Source organism: Scyliorhinus torazame, chromosome 13, assembly GCF_047496885.1.
Source record: "Scyliorhinus torazame isolate Kashiwa2021f chromosome 13, sScyTor2.1, whole genome shotgun sequence".
Classification (NCBI taxonomy): domain Eukaryota; kingdom Metazoa; phylum Chordata; class Chondrichthyes; order Carcharhiniformes; family Scyliorhinidae; genus Scyliorhinus; species Scyliorhinus torazame.
In genome coordinates, this window is record NC_092719.1 from 198101982 (window position 1) to 198120523 (window position 18542).

At 47.5% G+C, this 18542-nt stretch overlaps 1 protein-coding gene across 7 annotated transcripts in view; it reads left to right on the forward strand.

The window, feature by feature from the left end:
• The window catches only part of plxnb1b (plexin b1b), a 323503-nt gene that overhangs the window by 249571 nt on the left and 55390 nt on the right, over positions 1 to 18542 (forward strand). For all 7 annotated transcript variants that reach the window (XM_072472813.1, XM_072472817.1, XM_072472818.1 and 4 more), the window contains 7 exons: positions 459 to 625; positions 6274 to 6425; positions 8244 to 8349; positions 9126 to 9262; positions 11390 to 11566; positions 14476 to 14659; positions 17356 to 17598. In XM_072472813.1, coding sequence (XP_072328914.1) covers positions 459 to 625; positions 6274 to 6425; positions 8244 to 8349; positions 9126 to 9262; positions 11390 to 11566; positions 14476 to 14659; positions 17356 to 17598 — 1166 coding nt within the window. The remainder of the gene's footprint in view (positions 1 to 458; positions 626 to 6273; positions 6426 to 8243; positions 8350 to 9125; positions 9263 to 11389; positions 11567 to 14475; positions 14660 to 17355; positions 17599 to 18542) is intronic.

Here is an 18542-nt window from a genome sequence, read left to right on the forward strand (position 1 = left end):
ACATTCTCCCCATGTTTGCGTGGGTTTCGCCCCCACAATCCAAAAGATGTGCAGGCTAGGTGGATTGGCCACGCTAAATTGCCTCTTAATTGGAAAAAATGTATTGGGTAATCTAAATTTATGGAAAAAAAAAGTTTGGTTAAGTCACAACAACCATGATGAAATAAAAGGTGTCATTTTCTAATTTGATTCTCCAAAACCATTAGGTCAATGGGAACTGTGACTAAACTAAAATTCAAACAAAATATTGTATTTTTTCATCTTGGATGAAATAAGTTGCATCTCTCACAGCCTCCAGATGTTGCAAAAGGCTTTGTGTAGTGTGTTCATGAAGTGTAGCCACTGTTGTACTGCCTGATCTAAAAGTAGCCGCTATCTCCAATGCTGGGGAATGAGCTCTCTGATGCTTAGGAGCAATTGTGTGAAAATGACAGTGGACTCTTGCTGCCTCTGTACAGTCACTCTGTATAACTGTTCCGTGGGTCGAAGAGACTGCAGCCGCTGTCGGACTGCAGACACCAAGTACGCGTGCGTGTGGTGTGGGGGAGGAGAGCCCAGCTGTGTGTACGAAAAGTCGTGTGTGGACGGAGTGGAGCAGACCTGCCCAGCACCTGTGATTCACTCGGTGAGTTATTGTCTGGGTCTAACCGTCAGGAGACAGTAAAGTAACCAGAGCGAGGTGGTGGTATAATGGTAACACCACTGATACTCCCTGAAATGGCCTAGCAAGCCACTCAGTTCAAAGGCAAGTTGGGATGAGGAGCAAATTCTGGATACAATGTTGCCCACATCCCATGACAAACTTCTCTATTAAAAAAAAAACAACTGGATCAGCGGGTATGTTTAACAATGCATCCTGTCCTGTTCGAGTAGCATTGTGATTATATTACTCAGCAAATTCTAACTGAGGTAGGCAGCACGGTGGGCCAATAGCTAGCACTGCTGCCTCACGGCACCGAGCACCCGGGTTCGATCCTGGCCCCGGGTCACTGTCCGTGTGGAGTTTGCACATTCTCCCCATGTCTGCGTGGGTCTCACCCCCGCAATCCAAAGACGTGCAGGATAGTTGGATTGGCCACACTAGATTGCCTGTTAATTGGAAAAAATAATGAATTGGGTACTGTAAATTCTAACTGAGGAGTCTGAAGTTCAATTAATTAATTAAATTCCATATGTTTTGGTCCTGTCCAAAGCTGGAAGATTGCTGGAAGGAGGTTTTTAGGATAATCTCTAAAGTGGTGCACGTGAAACTGGACCCGGGCCCTCGGGAGGCCATATTCGGGGTGTCGGACCAGCCGGGGTTCGAAATGGGCGCGGAGGCAGATGTTGTAGCCTTCGCCTCGTTGACCGCCCGAAGGCAGATCCTGTTAGGGTGGAGAGCAACCTCTCCATCCTGTGCCCTGGCGTGGCGGGGGGGACCTGTTGGAATTCTTGACACTTGCAAAGGTCAAATTTGAACTGAGGGGAAGGATGGAGGGGTTTTGCAATTCATGGGCGTTATTCATCATGCACTTTCGAGAATAGGATCACATCGAACATTAGGGGGGGGCGGCTGGGAGGATTGGGGGGAGAGGGACTGTATGTGTTAATGATGACTATGGGTGATTCCTTTTTGTCATTTGTTTATGTTAACATGTGGGCTAATGTCTTCCTTTGAGCAAAGAGGATCAAGAGGAAATTTATAGTGGTGTTCAAAATGGTGAGGGGTTTTGTCAGAGTGGATGGGAGAAACTGTGTTATCCACCGACACGAAAACCAGGGACCAGAACTCACGGAGACTTGACAGATAAAGCCAGATGGGATTTGAGGATCTCTTCTTTTCATTCAGCAAGGAGTTGTGATTTGGAATGTATTGCCGGAAACTGGGACGGAACCAGATTCAGTCGCAGCTTTTAAAGAGAAATGGGCCACGACAGAAAAAGGAAATATGTTTTCAGGGCTGCGGGATAATTGATAGCAGAGGCGCGGTGGATGAAATGGCTTCCTTCTGTATCTTTGTGCAATATTGAGTGGTACAGACCAAGTGAATAGAATAGAATAGAATTTACAGTGCAGAAGGAGGCCATTCGGCCTAGCGAGTCTGCACCGGCTCTTGGAAAGAGCACCCTAACCAAGGTTAACACCTCCACCCTATCCCCTAACCCAGTAACCCCACCCAACACTAAGGGCAATGTATCATGGCCAATCCACCTAACTTGCACATCTTTGGACTGTGGGAGGAAACCGGAGCACCCGGAGGAAACCCACGCACACACGGGGAGGATGTGTAGACTCCGCACGGACAGCGATCCAAGCCGGAATCGAACCTGGGACCCTGGAGCTGTGAAGCAATTGTGCTATCCACAATGCTACCGTGCTGCCCACTGTGTTCAGTTAGTAATCTTGGCCTAGGCAACAGTTGCGAGAGGGCTAATTTTGACATTGATACTCCTTGGCCAGAGAGTGTAAAGAATTAGCCAGGTTCCTGACTGTTAATCACTGTCCGGTGACCTCCTGCTGTAAAGTGCACCGCTGTGGAAGTTGGGTAGAATCAGGGATTTTTTTTTCCAAATGTACTCCTGGGATGTCAGCGTTACTGGCAAGGTCAGCATTCATTACCCACCCCTAATTGCCCTTTAGCATGCAGCAGTGAGATGCCTACCACTGAATGGCTTGCAAGGCTCTTTCCAAAGGTATTTGGGAGTCAACTACGTGGCTAGGGGCCTGGAGTCAGGTGTATGGCAGATTGCCTCCCAAGGTGGGTTTTGTGACAAAACAGCAGCTTCATGATCATTACTAATGAAGTGAATATTTTATTCCTATGTTTAAAAAAATAATAACTTTAGAGTACCCAATTCATTTTCCCAATTAAGGGGTAATTTAGTGTGGCCAATCCACCTACCCTGCACATCTTTGGGTTGTGGGGGTGAGGTGCACACAGACACGAGGAGAATGTGCAAACTCCACACGGACGGTGACCTGGAGCCGGGATCGAACCTGGGACATCGGCGCCGTGAGGCAGCAGTGCTAACCACTGCGCCACAGTGCTCCCTCTTCCTGACTTATTAATTAATGGAACTTAAATTCCCCCGGTTGCCCCGGTGAGATTTGAACTCTTGTCTCTGAAGTAGCACAGTGGTTAGCACAGCTGCCTCACAGCACCAGGGACCCGGTTGAATTTCAGTCTTGGGTGACTGTGTAGAGTTTGCACTTGCTCCCAGTGTCTGCGTGGGTTTCCTCCGGATGCTCCGGTTTCCTCTCAATTAAAAGATGTGTAGGTTATCTGCGTCGGCCATGCTAAATTGCCCCTTGGTGTCCAAAGATATGGGGATGGGGCGGGGGAGTGGGCCTGGGTAGGGTGCTCTTTCCGAAGGCCGGTGCAGACTTGAATAGCCTCCTTCTGCACTGTATGGATTCTATGAAGCATTAGTCTGGACCTCTGGGTTACTAGCCCGGTAGCATATCACTATGTTTATAGAATGTATCCGCGATAGTTTCCTCGAACAGTATGTAATGGAACCTACGAGGGAACAAGCGGTCCTAGATCTGGTCCTGTGTAATGAGACAGGATTGATTCAGGATCTCATAGTTAGGGATCCTCTCGGAAGGAGCGATCACAATATGGTGGAATTTAAAATACAAATGGAGGGTGAGAAGGTAAAATCAAGCACTAGTGTTTTGTGCTTAAACAAAGGAGATTACAATGGGATGAGAGAAGAACTAGCTAAGGTAGACTGGGAGCAAAGACTTTATGGTGAAACAGTTGAGGAACAGTGGAGAACCTTCCAAGTGATTTTTCACAGTGCCCAGCAAAGGTTTATACCAACAAAAAGGAAGGACGGTAAAAAGAGGGACAATCGACCGTGGATATCTAAGGAAATAAGGGAGAGTATCAAATTGAAGGAAAAAACATACAAAGTAGCAAAGATCAGTGGGAGACTAGAGGACTGGGAAATCTTTAGGGGGCAACAGAAAGCTACTAAAAAAGCTATAAAGAGGAGTAAGATAGATTATGAGAGTAAACTTGCTCAGAATATGAAAACAGATAGTAAAAGTTTCTACAAATACATAAAACAAAAAAGAGTGGCTAAGGTAAATATTGGTCCTTTAGAGGATGAGAAGGGAGATTTAATAATGGGAGATGAGGAAATGGCTGAGGAACTGAACAGGTTTTTTGGGTCGGTCTTCACAGTGGAAGACACAAATAACATGCCAGTGACTGATGGAAATGAGGCTATGACAGGTGAGGACCTTGAGAGGATTGATATCACCAAGGAGGTAGTGATGGGCAAGCTAATGGGGCTAAAGGTAGACAAGTCTCCTGGCCCTGATGGAATGCATCCCAGAGTGCTAAAAGAGATGGCTAGGGAAATTGCAAATGCACTAGTGATAATTTACCAAAATTCACTAGACTCTGGGGTGGTCCCGGCGGATTGGAAATTAGCAAACGTGACACCACTGTTTAAAAAAGGAGGTAGGCAGAAAGTGGGTAATTATAGGCCAGTGAGCTTAACTTCGGTAGTAGGGAAGATGCTGGAATCTATCATCAAGGAAGAAATAGCGAGGCATCTGGATGGAAATTGTCCCATTGGACAGACGCAGCATGGGTTCATAAAAGGCAGGTCGTGCCTAACTAATTTAGTGGAATTTTTTGAGGACATTAACCGTGCAGTAGATAACGGGGAGCCAATGGATGTGGTATATCTGGATTTCCAGAAAGCCTTTGACAAGGTGCCACACAAAAGGTTGTTGCATAAGATAAAGATGCATGGCATTAAAGGGAAAGTAGGAGCATGGATAGAGGATTGGTTAATTAATAGAAAGCAAAGAGTGGGGATTAATGGGTGTTTCTCTGGTTGGCAATCAGTAGCGAGTGGTGTCCCTCAGGGATCAGTGTTGGGCCCACAACTGTTCACAATTTACATAGATGATTTGGAGTTGGGGACCAAGGGCAATGTGTCCAAGTTTGCAGACGACACTAAGATAAGTGGTAAAGCAAAAAGTGCAGAGGATACTGGAAGTCTGCAGAGGGATTTGGACAGGCTAAGTGAATGGGCTAGGGTCTGGCAGATGGAATACAATGTTGACAAATGTGAGGTTATCCATTTTGGTAAGAATAACGGCAAAAGGGATTATTATTTAAATGATAAAATATTAAAACATGCTGCTGTGCAGAGAGACCTGGGTGTGCTCGTGCATGAGTCGCAGAAAGTTGGTTTTCAGGTGCAACAGGTGATTAAGAAGGCAAATGGAATTTTGTCCTTCATTGCTAGAGGGATGGAGTTTAAGACTAGGGAGGTTATGCTGCAATTGTATAAGGTGTTAGTGAGGCCACACCTGGAGTATTGTGTTCAGTTTTGGTCTCCTTACTTGAGAAAGGACGTACTGGCACTGGAGGGTGTGCAGAGGAGATTCACTAGGTTAATCCCAGAGCTGAAGGGGTTGGATTACGAGGAGAGGTTGAGTAGACTGGGACTGTACTCGTTGGAATTTAGAAGGATGAGGGGGGATCTTATAGAAACATATAAGATTATGAAGGGAATAGATAGGATAGATGCGGGCAGGTTGTTTCCACTGGCGGGTGAAAGCAGAACTAGGGGGCATAGCCTCAAAATAAGGGGAAGTAGATTTAGGACTGAGTTTAGGAGGAACTTCTTCACCCAAAGGGTTGTGAATCTATGGAATTCCTTGCCCAGTGAAGCAGTAGAGGCTCCTTCATTAAATGTTTTAAAGATAAAGATAGATAGTTTTTTTGAAGAATAAAGGGATTAAGGGTTATGGTGTTCGGGCCGGAAAGTGGAGCTGAGTCCACAAAAGATCAGCCATGATCTCATTGAATGGCGGAGCAGGCTCGAGGGGCCAGATGGCCTACTCCTGCTCCTAGTTCTTATGTTTACCATACTCCTAGTGCAGGATCAGCTCAAGCTGCGATGCCTGGAAAGAAGTGAATATCATCGTGACATTCTGTCCAGGGACAATGAAAATGTTCATTTGGGTGAATTAACAGAGGCATTTCCAAATTGGGGAAACCACACGCGGAGGGAAAAATGTGCTCCTCGGGAGAAGAGAAAGGAAAAGGATAGGGGAAAATTAAACACAAGCCTATCCCTATAACTTTTTCTTAATATTTTTCTTTCAATTGAATTCTGAAAAAATTATGTCTGGCATGTATATTTTCTGAAAATGTAGATTAACTGCCTTCTCCCTTTCAATGATTGCGCACCATTCCTTCCATTTCCTCCATGATCAGACAGGACACTTGCATCTGCTCACACGGATTATTCTCTTTCCCAGATTAACCCAATGTCAGGTCTGCAGGAAGGTGGGACTGTGGTCACCATCACTGGTTCAAACTTGGGCCAGCGATTCGAGGACATCCAGAACATGGTAACAGTGGCAGGGATCCCGTGCCGGGCTGATCCTCTGAAGTATGAGGTCTCCACCAGGTAAGTCACCTGATGATCTTCAACTACCCAGAGTGTTCCAAACACTTTGTGTACGTGCGAGTGAGTGGTGAGGCCCAGCAAAACAAACCAGTTTCTTGATCCGTGTGAATTTCTGTTCATTTCTGAAGCTTTTCATAATTAACGTTGGCTATGTTATCCCCACCCCCAATGGGTGCAAGGCATTTTGTCCCTGATGCATACACGAGGCCCTCTTTGATCTGGGATGAGCTACAGCCTCCAATGTGTACAATTTAATCATTTCAACTTTGCTGCAGTGGTACTGGAACTTGTTTATTCTGGGTTGCTTAGAAGCATCAGAACAATGTTAGGATGTTGGCGCTCCTGAGCTTCACGTGACAGCCCACCAGTTTGGACAGAATTTGAGAATGGAAGGTTAGTGGGCCCAATTCGGAGCCCACAGGGTGTTCCATCGAAGATCACTGTGCTGTGGTTTTTCAAGAAGGATAGTGAGCTTGGCTGAATTTAGTCCCCAAAGCACTGGTCACAACCCCTCAAAGTCACTGCTGGGATGGCTCTCCTTGGAGTCGAGAAAGCTAAGAGGAGATTTGGGATAGATGAATTAAAATGATGAAGGGTTTGGAAAGAGTAAATTTTTCCAATGGCTGGAAGGGTCCATCATGAGAGGACATAGATGCAGATTGAATAGTAATTTTTCCAAACAGAATTGGATAAGTCCTTGGAGAAGAAAACAATAACATGGGTTTGGGAAAATGCAGGGAAGTCGGACTGACTGGATTGCTCTTTCAGTGCAGAGATGTTGGGTTCAATGGCGTCCCTCAGTCCAGCGCTGTTCTATGATTCTAAGAAAGACAGTCTGTGTCCTGTACGGTGACTGTAAACTAATGCGGCAGCTTATCTACAGTTAAAATGAGGAACTTTGTAAGTTGAGGTATTAGCCGCAGCTGCAGAGACTTGAGCACAAAATCATAGTTGACACCCCAGTGCCGGGCTGGGGAATGCTGCATTGTCAGAGGGCTCACCTTTTGGACGAGACATTCAGAGCCTGGCCTGGTTCACCTCTTCCCCCCCCCCCCCCCGGCCGATGTAAGAGATCCCATTCCAAGCAGAGCCAGGGAATTCGTGCCAGTATCCTGACCGATACTTATTTTTCTTACCTATCGCGATCACATGGCAGGGAGCCAAGGTGGCTACAGGGAGATGGGGTAGAGATCAGTCATGTTCTCATCAAACATCAGAATAGGATTGTGGAGCACGGTGGCGCAGGGGGCTAGCCCTGCTGCCTCACTGCGCCGAGGTCCCAGGTTCGATCCCGGCTCTGGGTCACTGTCTGTGTGGAGTTTGCACATTCTCCCCGTGTCTGCGTGGGTCTCACCCCCACAACCCAAAGATGTGCAGGGTAGGTGGTTTGGCTACGCTAAATTGCCCCTTAATTGGAAAAAATGAATTGGGCACTCTAAATTTATTTTTTAAAAATAGGATTGAGTAGATGAATGGCCTACTCCTATTTTGTGTTTGTATTGTGGCCAGCACAGTAGTGCAAAATATCAGTAACTTTAATTTGGAAGAGATGGTTGTTTGGCTTGGGTTACTCAGCCGCGGGATAACATCTGTTATTACTCCTCGGTCCAATTGCCAAAACTTTATAGTTGAATCAATCGAGTGGTTAAAAATTCTTGTGCAGTATGTTTGGGCGACGTTGTTGATCTTCGCTATCATGACACTCTTCCCCCCCCCCCCCCCCCCCCCCCCCCCGGTACTGTAATCCAATGTGTCCTGGTGGTGCATTCCCACTGACCACCCACAGTGCAGCTAATGTTGATGAACTCCCTCCTGTAGGATTGTGTGCTACACAGCAGCCAGTTCTGAGGAAGTATCAGGCCATGTCACGGTTGAAGTAGCGAACGGAGGAAGATGCAGCTCTGCACAGCCTTTCACATATCAGGTCGGTATGAAATTCATTCCGTTTATGTTTTTATTTCAAATGTTTGAATCTTGGGGGGTTTCCTGAAGTGAAAGAACATTTGAGATGGGGGCAGCAGAGAATTGCAATGCGCTGCCGCATTCGATATCTCCATTCCACCAGCTGCAACATCAGACCCAGCGTGGATTTTCCGGCTCTTCCCATCAGTGAGATATTCGGGTCCCACTGAAGGTGACCCTCCGCCCCGCCACTGCCGCCTTCCTCCTCGGGAGGGGGTCACCCAGTGGCGGGGCAGGCAAACCATGTAAAACGGTTTAGACATCGGCAGGACCGAGGCAACTGGCAGCCGATGACAATTTGGCCAGAAACCACACCACGGCGGGGTGCCGGAAAATCCCCCAATATGCACAATGTCAGTCTGAGTGAAACCTTGACGTACACGCCCAGCAGATGCAGCATCAGGTTGGGGAAAGCTGTGGCTACAAGCCTAGAAGGTGCAGAACGTAAGATTGGACGGAGATGAGGCAATTAATGCGCATCTGCTGAACACATTCAGTTTTGAACAGTAAGGTTCAGATTGAGAACAGCGGGACTGAATCAGAATTTATTGCTCCTGCACATTTCACCTGGAGCCCAGATGAATTGTGTTCACCTGCATTAAAGGGAAGTCATTTGAGTTCTGCATCTCGGAATGTTTGGCTGGGTAATGGCTGCTGATTATTGGAGAGTTGCACCCATGCCTGGGCCTATTTCACAAGTCATCTAACAGCCTATCTTGTTACTTTGTTCTCCCCCAGAACCCAGTGCTGAACTCTATCACACCATCGCATGGCCCCAAAGCCGGAGGGACATTTCTCACGCTCTATGGTACCAAGTTGCTGACCGGCAGACCAAGTGACATCAAGGTGTTTGTTGGTGACCTCCCCTGTCTCATGTAAGTATATTTATCCCAGGTGGGCTGGGAATACTTCCAGAATTTTAGCACAAGGACAATAACACAGTGGCTCAATGTGTTGGGCGGCGCAGTGGTTAGCACTGCTGCCTCACAGCACCTGTTCAATTCCGGCATTGGGTGACTAGGTGGAATTTGCACGTTCTCCCTGAGTCTGCATGGGTTTCCTCCGGTTTCCTCCTACAGTCCAAAAGATGTGCAGGTTAGATGGATTGACCATGCTAAATTGCTCCTTAGTGTCCAAAGATGTTCAGTTTAGGTGGGGTTATGGGGATAGGGCATGGGAGTAGATTGCTCTTTCAGAGGGTCCTTACACACTTAATGGGCCAAACGGCCTCCTTCTGCACTGTAGGGCTTCTGTGGGTTCTAAGATTCTGGTGTGCACCTGTAACTGCTCCTAAGGCGAGCTTCTCTCGTTGTGCCTGAGATCACATTATAGGGAAACTCTCAGTTCAGACCCAATTCATGCATTATTGAGCCGAATTATCATCCACATGAGAAAACGTCCCGCAAAGGACCACACGGTGGTGCAATGGTTAGCACTGCTGCCTCACGGCTCCGAGGACCCAGGTTCGATTCTGGCCCCAGGTCATTGTCCATGTGGAGTTTGCACATTCTCCCCCGTGTCTTTGTGGGTCTCACCCCCACAACCCAAAAAGATGTGCAGGTTAGGTGGATTGGCCACGCTTAATTGACCCTCAATTGGAAAAAAAAGAATTGGTTACTCTAAATTTATTTTTAAGAAGGAAAACGTCCACCATTCTGACCCCTGAGCTATCGTTGGTTTCTAATTAAAAGACAATAAATGGAGGGGAAAGGATTACCTGTTTAATAAAGAAAATAATGTACAATACTAATGTACAATACTAAAATGTTGGTTAATTCTAAGAATATAGAAGATTACACAACAAAAACACAACACTTGGGATGTTCAAGCGCAAACTCTTCATCCTCCCTCTCCTGTGGTAATCGTTGCCTGTCATGTTTTTGATTGGCCAGATTTGCCAATGACTGGTAGCAGTTTAGTGAACCTTCTTGAAGACCACCCAGCTGATTCAGTTTCTTTCCCTCCCGACATCCCTATTTGTACAGCAAAGATCAATGAATATCGATCAGGTGCAGGAACCCAGTGGTTTCCTCATTCTTCAAGCCAGCATCATTGAGGCAAACTCATGGGCGGCATGATAGCACAGTGGGTAGCACGGTTGCTTCACAGCGCCAGGGTCCCAGGTTCGATTCCCACTTGGGTCACTGTCTGTGCGGAGTCTGCACGTTCTCCCAGTGTCTGCCTGGGTTTCCTCCGGGTGCTCCGGTTTCCTCCCACAAGTCCCGAAAGGCATGCTGTTAACTAGTGGCTTTTCAGAGTAACTTCATTGCAGAGTTTACTTGTGACAATAAAAATTATTTTTTAAAAAACTGCAGTGCTCCTGATGGCTGCTCCTGGCTCCCATAGAGAGATCCGCGATTGAACTGGAGACATTTGTGGTCTTTATTGTGACATTATACAAATGTACAGCTTGTAAAGAGTTAATGTTATGTTCAGCCTAGCCACCAGAGGGAGCTAAGGGACAGTGCTATATATTGCACAGGCTCTTGGACTTCTGGGGGAGATTAGGTTGGAGCTCGAGGAGATTAGATTCATAGTGTGTTGCAGAGTTAGTTAAAATATAATTGTTATAGTTAATAGATATAGATAGTGTTAGCGAGTGTAGTTTAATTTGTAAGTGTATGTTTGCTATTTGGAATAAGTGTCAAATTCACATTTAGTAGTGTTAAAATAAAGTTAGTTTAGTTCTTTGAAAAGAGCTTTGTGTATCTTTGTGATCACTGCGTCCACCATCTTGGAAACCCCTCACAAAAGGTCCCCACATTTATAAATTGGTTACTCACTGAATAACTAGAAAGTCATGAAGGAAACCTGTGGTTCTGATATTTTAATGTAAATTCTGCATAAGGCTTGCAAGCGTTGCACAGCCAGCTGTTCCTGTGTGATCCTGTAAAAAGGGATCTGTACAGAGCAATAACTGGCATTGTTCTTCCTAACCCCATGTGGAGACAGATACCTTTGTTCCAGATTGTCAATTGTTTTGTTTCCCCCCCCCTGGACAGTTCTGCTGAGAGAGAGGATCACCGAGTCCAGTGTCTCACTGCCGCAAGCAACCAGACAGGTGACCTGCCTGTCACTGTCACGTATGGTGATATTCCAAAGAGACTGAATACTATCTTCTACAGTTACACAGAAGATCCAAACATCACCATTGTACATCCAGACAAGAGCTTCTTGGGGTAAGATGGTTTTTAAAGTACAAGACAGAAAAATAAAGATTGCTGCAGCTCAGCACAGAGGTATACGTTTCCTGAAAGGGTGACCGTCTAATGCAGCGGATTTAAAGTGCTGCCCCTTTCACCTCAGAAACATGATCTGATTCTACCCTGAAACCCAATCTGTTTTGGGATCCTATCAGGCGAGGAGGATAAAGGAGAGCTGTTTTGCTTGTCTGCTTCATGATGCATGGTGGAGCATTAGCACATAATTTGTGTCTTGTAAGAGCTGGCGTTCCTAGTCAAGGCACCATCCTTTGGCAGAATGGAAAAAGGCTTATTCTGTATTGCTGCCATACATCTGACCTGGGAGATAGAACTTGAGACAAACCCAAAGTGGCAAAGTATTTGTTGCTGCATTGCTGTCATTCCTTAACTCTGGCCCAAAATTATCTTTTTTTATTCACATGGGGCGCAATGCAGACAGACAGATTAACACAAAAATACATTGCTCTGCCATCAATTCGGGATAATCACTTTACGAATCAGTATCTCAGTCTCCTTTTACCACCTATGCTACTGCATTTATGTTTCCGGCATCCTCCAGCACCCGCAGCATGGAGTCCGAGGGTGACCCTCTCCTCCAGCACCCACAGCTCGATCTGAGAGTGATTGTCTCCTCCAGCACCCACAGTACTGAGTCCAAGAATGACCCTCCCCTCCAGCGGCCACAGTTCGATCCGAGAGTGACCGTCTCCTCCAGCACCCGCAGCACGGAGTCCGAGGGTGACCCTCTCCTCCAGCACCCACAGCTCGATCCGAGAGTGATCGTCTTCTCCAGCACCCACAGTACTGAGTCCGAGGGCGGCCCTCCCCTCCAGCACCCACAGCTCGATCCAAGAGTGACCGTCTCCTCCAGCACCCGCAGCACGGAGTCTGAGGGTGACCCTCTCGTCCAGCACCCACAGCTCGATCTGAGAGTGACCGCCTTCTCCAGTACCCACAGTACTGAGTCCGAGGGTGACTTTGTGTTCCGCGTTCCAGACTCCATATCATTTGCAAACTTAGACATTGTCCCCTGTACGCTAAGATCTCGATCATTGATACATATATCAGAAAAGGCAAGGGTCCCAATATCGACCGCTGGGGAACATCACAACAAACCTTCCTTGAGCCTGTTGCTCTTTTTAGCCTTGGTTTATTAGCTCTGATTATAGAACATAGAACAATACAGCGCAGTACAGGCCCTTCGGCCCACGATGCACCGAAACAAAAGCCATCTAACCTACACTATGCCATTATCATCCATATGTTTATCCAATAAACTTTTAAATGCCCTCAATGTTGGCGAGTTCACTACTGTAGCAGGTAGGGCATTCCACGGCCTCACTACTCTTTGCGTAAAGAACCTACCTCTGACCTCTGTCCTATATCTATTACCCCTCAGTTTAAAGTTATGTCCCCTCGTGCCAGCCATATCCATCCGCGGGAGAAGGCTCTCACTGTCCACCCTATCCAACCCCCTGATCATTTTGTATGATTATGTCACCTTTGCTCACGAGTCGCCAGGTATCTTTCTGATACCGCCACGTGGTTCAAGCTCGAGTTATGATTAATAAGTCAGCACACCGCTTAGTAAGATTGAAATCAACGGTCATTTATTATATACAACAATTAATGCTTACACAATAATCCTACTATCTATATCGAAACCTACCACTACTGGCCAATACTTAATTTTAGGAAGGGCCCACCAGGTCAGGGAAACAAATGGCTTATCGAATCGGATCTGGCCTGCGGGATTCAAAAGGCTGATACGGGTCAATGGCTAGGAGTCTTTATCGGGTAGCGATCGCTGGAGTCAAACTTACAGTTTCTGGTCGATGTTCTTGCGAAGGTCTCGAGCAGGAGAAGACGAGAGAGAGAGAGAGATCTGAACTTGGCCCCTCAATTTATAGGGACCAGGGGCTTCCCGCCTCTCGGGGTGGCCCTTGACCCTGAGTCCCAAGTGATTGGACTTGTTCCCAATCACTGGGTTCGATATGCTCCAATAACGGGGCGATTCCTCGATCGGGGGGTGGTCGTTCACCTGTCTTTGTTTCGGCCACTGCAGGCGCCGAGAGGTCTGGCCCGGCATTCAATTGCTAATATGTTGCAATTGTTCCCGGGGATACCGGGCACCATCCCGAAGATGGTCGATTTCCACCCCTGTAACGTCACCTAGTTTCTCCCCATCTCAGTTCATCTGCTGATGTCATATTTGTCATACCTTTCCGATACGCTCCTGCTCCCTTAGTTTCCACATTCTATAAAGTTGAGATCATCCAAAACTCTTCCCCTATCTAAACTTGCACCAAGTCCTGTTCACCTATCACGAGTTCACTGACTTTTATTCGTTCCAACTAAATAACATCATGATTTTTAAAATTCTTACCTCCTTGCTTTCAAAACCCTCTGCGGCCTCACCCTTCCCTCTTGTGATCTCCTCTGGCCCAACATTCCTCCGAGGCTACTTCTCATTTAACGCTGATCCCTTGGGCATCCTAAGTCCCAGCATCATCGGTCAGCTGCCTCGACCCTGAGTTCTGAAACTCCCTCCCTTTCTGCCTCTTTGTCTCGCATTGCCAGAAGACTCTCCTTCAAAACCTGCCTTTTTGATTGAGCTTTGGTGTAATCTTGCCTGATTTGGCACGGTGTCAGTTTTGTTTATAATGTGCTACATCTGGTAAAAGCCAATGCGCCCTGCTTTCTTAAATCGGTTATCAATCCAGGAACGTTAGTGAGGAGCTTACTGCAAGGATAAGGAGGGAAAAGTAATCAAGCAGTTAGCCTAGAAAGGAGCCTAAATTGATGGGAATAATTATTAACGAGGAACACTTCAGGAAGCTTTCTGTGTGACTGAGGCTGTCACCCCATTCTGTGACCTCTTTCAGTGGAGGGAGAGTGATCAGCGTATATGGGCAAAACCTCGATGCTGTGCAAACACCCCTGATGATGGTGCAGTTAATCCCAAATGAACGATGGCGGAGATCGCTCTCCAAACTGCGAAGCTGGAGGACAAGGAGGAAACGTAGAACGGTAAAGGACAGCGGCTGTACAGAGAGGGCTCAACACAAGGTGAGAGAAGCAGCTATCATTGGTGTATAGAGTGGTGCAGTAAAGGGGACAGCTTACAAGTAAAATGTTCAATTCAATGTGCAATTCAACTGGGATTTCTGGATTCAGGTATTCAACCCAGAGTAAAGCAATCATCTCGGTAGAGAAACCTAGATTAAGGCAATGACTCTCGATGGGGAAACCTGGAGTAAAGCAATCACTCTCAAGGGGAAAACCTGGATTGGTGGTCAGGTCAGAGACCAGAGACAAGTCTTGACTGCCAGCCAGTCCGTTCCCCCCCTGTACAGCCACATTGCATGTGCGCTGGACACTAAATGGCACAATGTCCATGGAATAACAGCCCACTGTCCCACCAAACACAAGGGGTGGGGTCCTCCATCCTGCCAGCCCTGTTTTCCGGCAGGGCAGCCAATGGGGTTTTCCCATTGTGGCCATCCCATGCTGTCTGGGGGTGGGGGTGGGGCTGCTGCCGGCGAGGTGGAGGATCCCGCCGATGGGGAATCCCGCCGCAGAAGTTTAGTTACTGGAGTGAGAGGAGCAAAGGGATGGATAAGAACAGTGGTGGGAAACCTGCGGCCCAGGAGCCACAGGCGGCCCATCTGGGTTCTGAATGCAGCCCGCAAGACATTTTATTGACTGTTGCCCACGTTCCGAGTCACCACATTCCGCTGAATTCCGACCAGGTAGTTTGTTTCCTACCAGTGTAACTGAAGTGATTCACATAAAACAAGAGCATGATGATTACACACAACATTGACTGAGAACCGTGCGTCCAACGTGTAAATATTAATTTTGTTTTTACCATTTGAAGTTAATAATTGTTTTATTAAAATATAAATGATGAAGCATTTTCTATTAACTCATTCTGACATATTCAGCGTGTATTAAATGTGTTACATTTTATTCATGGGGTCATGGTTAGCGAACAAGCCTGATTTTAATCTTGAGGCCCATTGAGGTGAAGGAGGACCACGCACTAGCCTAGGTTGCCCCTCGCTGGATAAGACACTGTTGCATGGATCAAAATTAAGAAGGCATTGGGCATGATTTAACGGCCGCGTCGCGCCCAGTGAGGATCCGTGCGAGCCGATTAGATCGTGGGTGAGGCCCAAAGCGGGAGCTGTGCCAAGAAGTTTGCGATCTAACCGGCCCGCTCCCATTGGCGGTTTCTGAATCCTGCCTAGATGTGGCGAGAAACCAAGAATCGCCAATTAAGACCTAACTCCATCTCATTAGTGAGGTGGATGCCCTATCTAATGGCCTCCTGGGATCTAACCGGCTCCCCAACAAGAGGTCACACGAATTCTGATTCATACTGGTTCACACAAACGTGGACCATGCGGAACGATCAAGCCATTGGAGACCCCTGGGTGGTCAGGGACAGGGCAGGGTGACACTCTGGCTTTCCCTGGACATCGTGGCACTGCTCAGCTGGCACCTTGGCACTGCCACCCTGACACAGCCATGGTGCCTGCATGGTGCTGACAGGAGCACTGCCAGGGTGGCAATGCCAAGGGTCAAGGCCTGAGAGATGGGGGGGGGGAGGGGAGATATGAAGGGCGGAGGGGTGAAGGGTGGGTATGAAGGGGCCTCCAGAAGGTGGGTGGGGGGGATCTTAAATGGGGGACCCGAAAGGGGACATGGGAAGGTCTGAAAAGGGGAGGGTGACCCTCGGGGACCCCATAGCGGGGTCTCCACTTGTGGGGGTTGGGGGCGTGGCAAGGTAGGTAGGTAGGGGGGGTAATGCCGATGTATGTGGGGGTGACATTGCCTCTGAGTGAGGAACCCTCCAACTCACATAGAGATTGGGACACCCTTTCAAAATGGCGGCCTGATCGCTGAGGAGCTGGCCAGTGAGTTCAGCTTCCCAATGATGAGAAAAATTCAGTTTGAGCTTTGAGAGAAAAACCTCCCAGGGTCCCAGACAGAAAAGTGGCAAAATGTGGTTAGATACCGTTGGGGAACTCGCTGACAGAGCCAGGAGAAACTCCCAGCCAAACCCGCCTGAAATGACGCTTGGCAACGTTCCGTTAAATCGCGCCCGTTGCTTTTAATATTTCTTTGAACACGAGTTGTGAAACTTGCAACTGAAATTGTTGATTTTCCTCCCAGTCAGCCAGTTAATGAAAACCATTGATGCTGGGGATGAGATTAAATCATTCAGGCAACTGAAACGATGACCTGAAGTAATGTTACCAGCTTGTGTCACGTTGTGTCCAGTGATGGGAGAGCAAATGGAAGGTTTAATTTTGATGCCATGAGATTTTACCTGGTGTAATCGTTATCCTGCTTCACCCGTCTGATCCACAATCAGCAGCTTCAGAGTCGCATGTTGCTGCTGTCAACAACATGGCGCCTGAATATCAAACACCCACGGCCCTGACCGCCGTGACCATTTTGTCAGCAAAGGATAAAATTGCTTTCAGAAGATTAGGGATGGTTAACATGGGCTGATTGAATCTGTGTGAAATTAAACACTATTTTCTAGGTCGCTCGAGTACCCACCTGGGGCCTCCCAGCTGTTCCCCTATCGAGCTCTGTCCCTGATAACACTGTTGTGAGGCAGACTTGGGACGCTTTACTCTATTAACGACACTGCAGTATATAAGTTATAATGTTGATTACCTGGTTTGCTGAGATATAATGGCGTTATTCTCTTTTGACTTTCTTCCCCACTCCCCTCAAATGTTTTTCAGTTTGTTGAGTTCTGTCAGGTGAACAACTCCTCCTTCATGACTTGTAAAACACCGTCGATCAAGACCCCTGCCAGCAATGCCATCGTCTCCGTGCACTTTGCCATGGATAACCTGTGCTTCGATTTCAATGAGATTAGTCCGACAAAGTTCACATACAAGCCTGATCCTATCCTGAAGTCACTGAATGCGGATGACCCTTCAAAACCATACAGGCACAAACCGGGCAGCGTCCTATCTGTTGAGGTACGGTGACTTTCTAAAGCGATTTTTCTTTTAAATTTATTTCAGTAGTTGATGTATAACAGCAGTGAGATTTTCTTGGTCAGGGGCTGGGATTTCTCTGGTGATCTCCTCAGCTCCTCACTCCCCCTCTACGAGGCACAAGTGAAATGAAAATGAAAATCGCTTAATGTCACAAGTCGGCTTCAAATGAAGCTACTGTGAAAAGCCCCTAGTCGCCACATTCCGGCGCCTGTTCGGGGAGGCTGGTACGGGAATTGAACCGTGCTGCTGGCCTGCCTCGGTCTCCTTTCAAAACCAGCGATTTAGCCCTGTGCTAAACAGTCAGGAAGGTGGTGGAATGCTCTCCACTTGCCTGAGTGAATGTGGCTCCAACGACACTGAAGAAGCTAGACACCCCCCCCCCCCCCCATCTTCATCCCTAAGGCCTTTTTCAAGCAGGTGAATAAGATTATTTTGGGCTTTGTGTGGGCGAGTAAAACCCCGCGAGTGAAGAAAGTGTTGCTGGAGCGCAGTCAGGGGGAGGGTGGGTTGGTGCTGCCGAACTTCTGCAATTACTACTGGGCGGCTAATATAGCCATGATCAGGAAGTGGGTAGTGGGGGAGGGGTCGGCATGGGAGCGGATGGAGGCGGCGTCATAAAAAGACACCAGTTTGGGAGCACTGATAATGGCACCTCTTCCGTTCTCGTCAGCCCGATACTCCACACGTCCGGTGGCAGTGGCAGCTCTGAGGATCTGGGGGCATTGGAGGAGATATGAGAGAGGGGAGGGAGCATCGATTTGGACCCCGATTTATAACAACCACAGGTTTGTACCGGATAGGCTAGATGGCGGGTTCTGGGGTTGACAGAGGGCAGGAATTAGAAGGATGGCGGATCTATTTATAGACAGGAGCTTTCCCAGCTTGAAAGCCTTGGAGGATAAATTTAATTTGCCAGCAGGAAT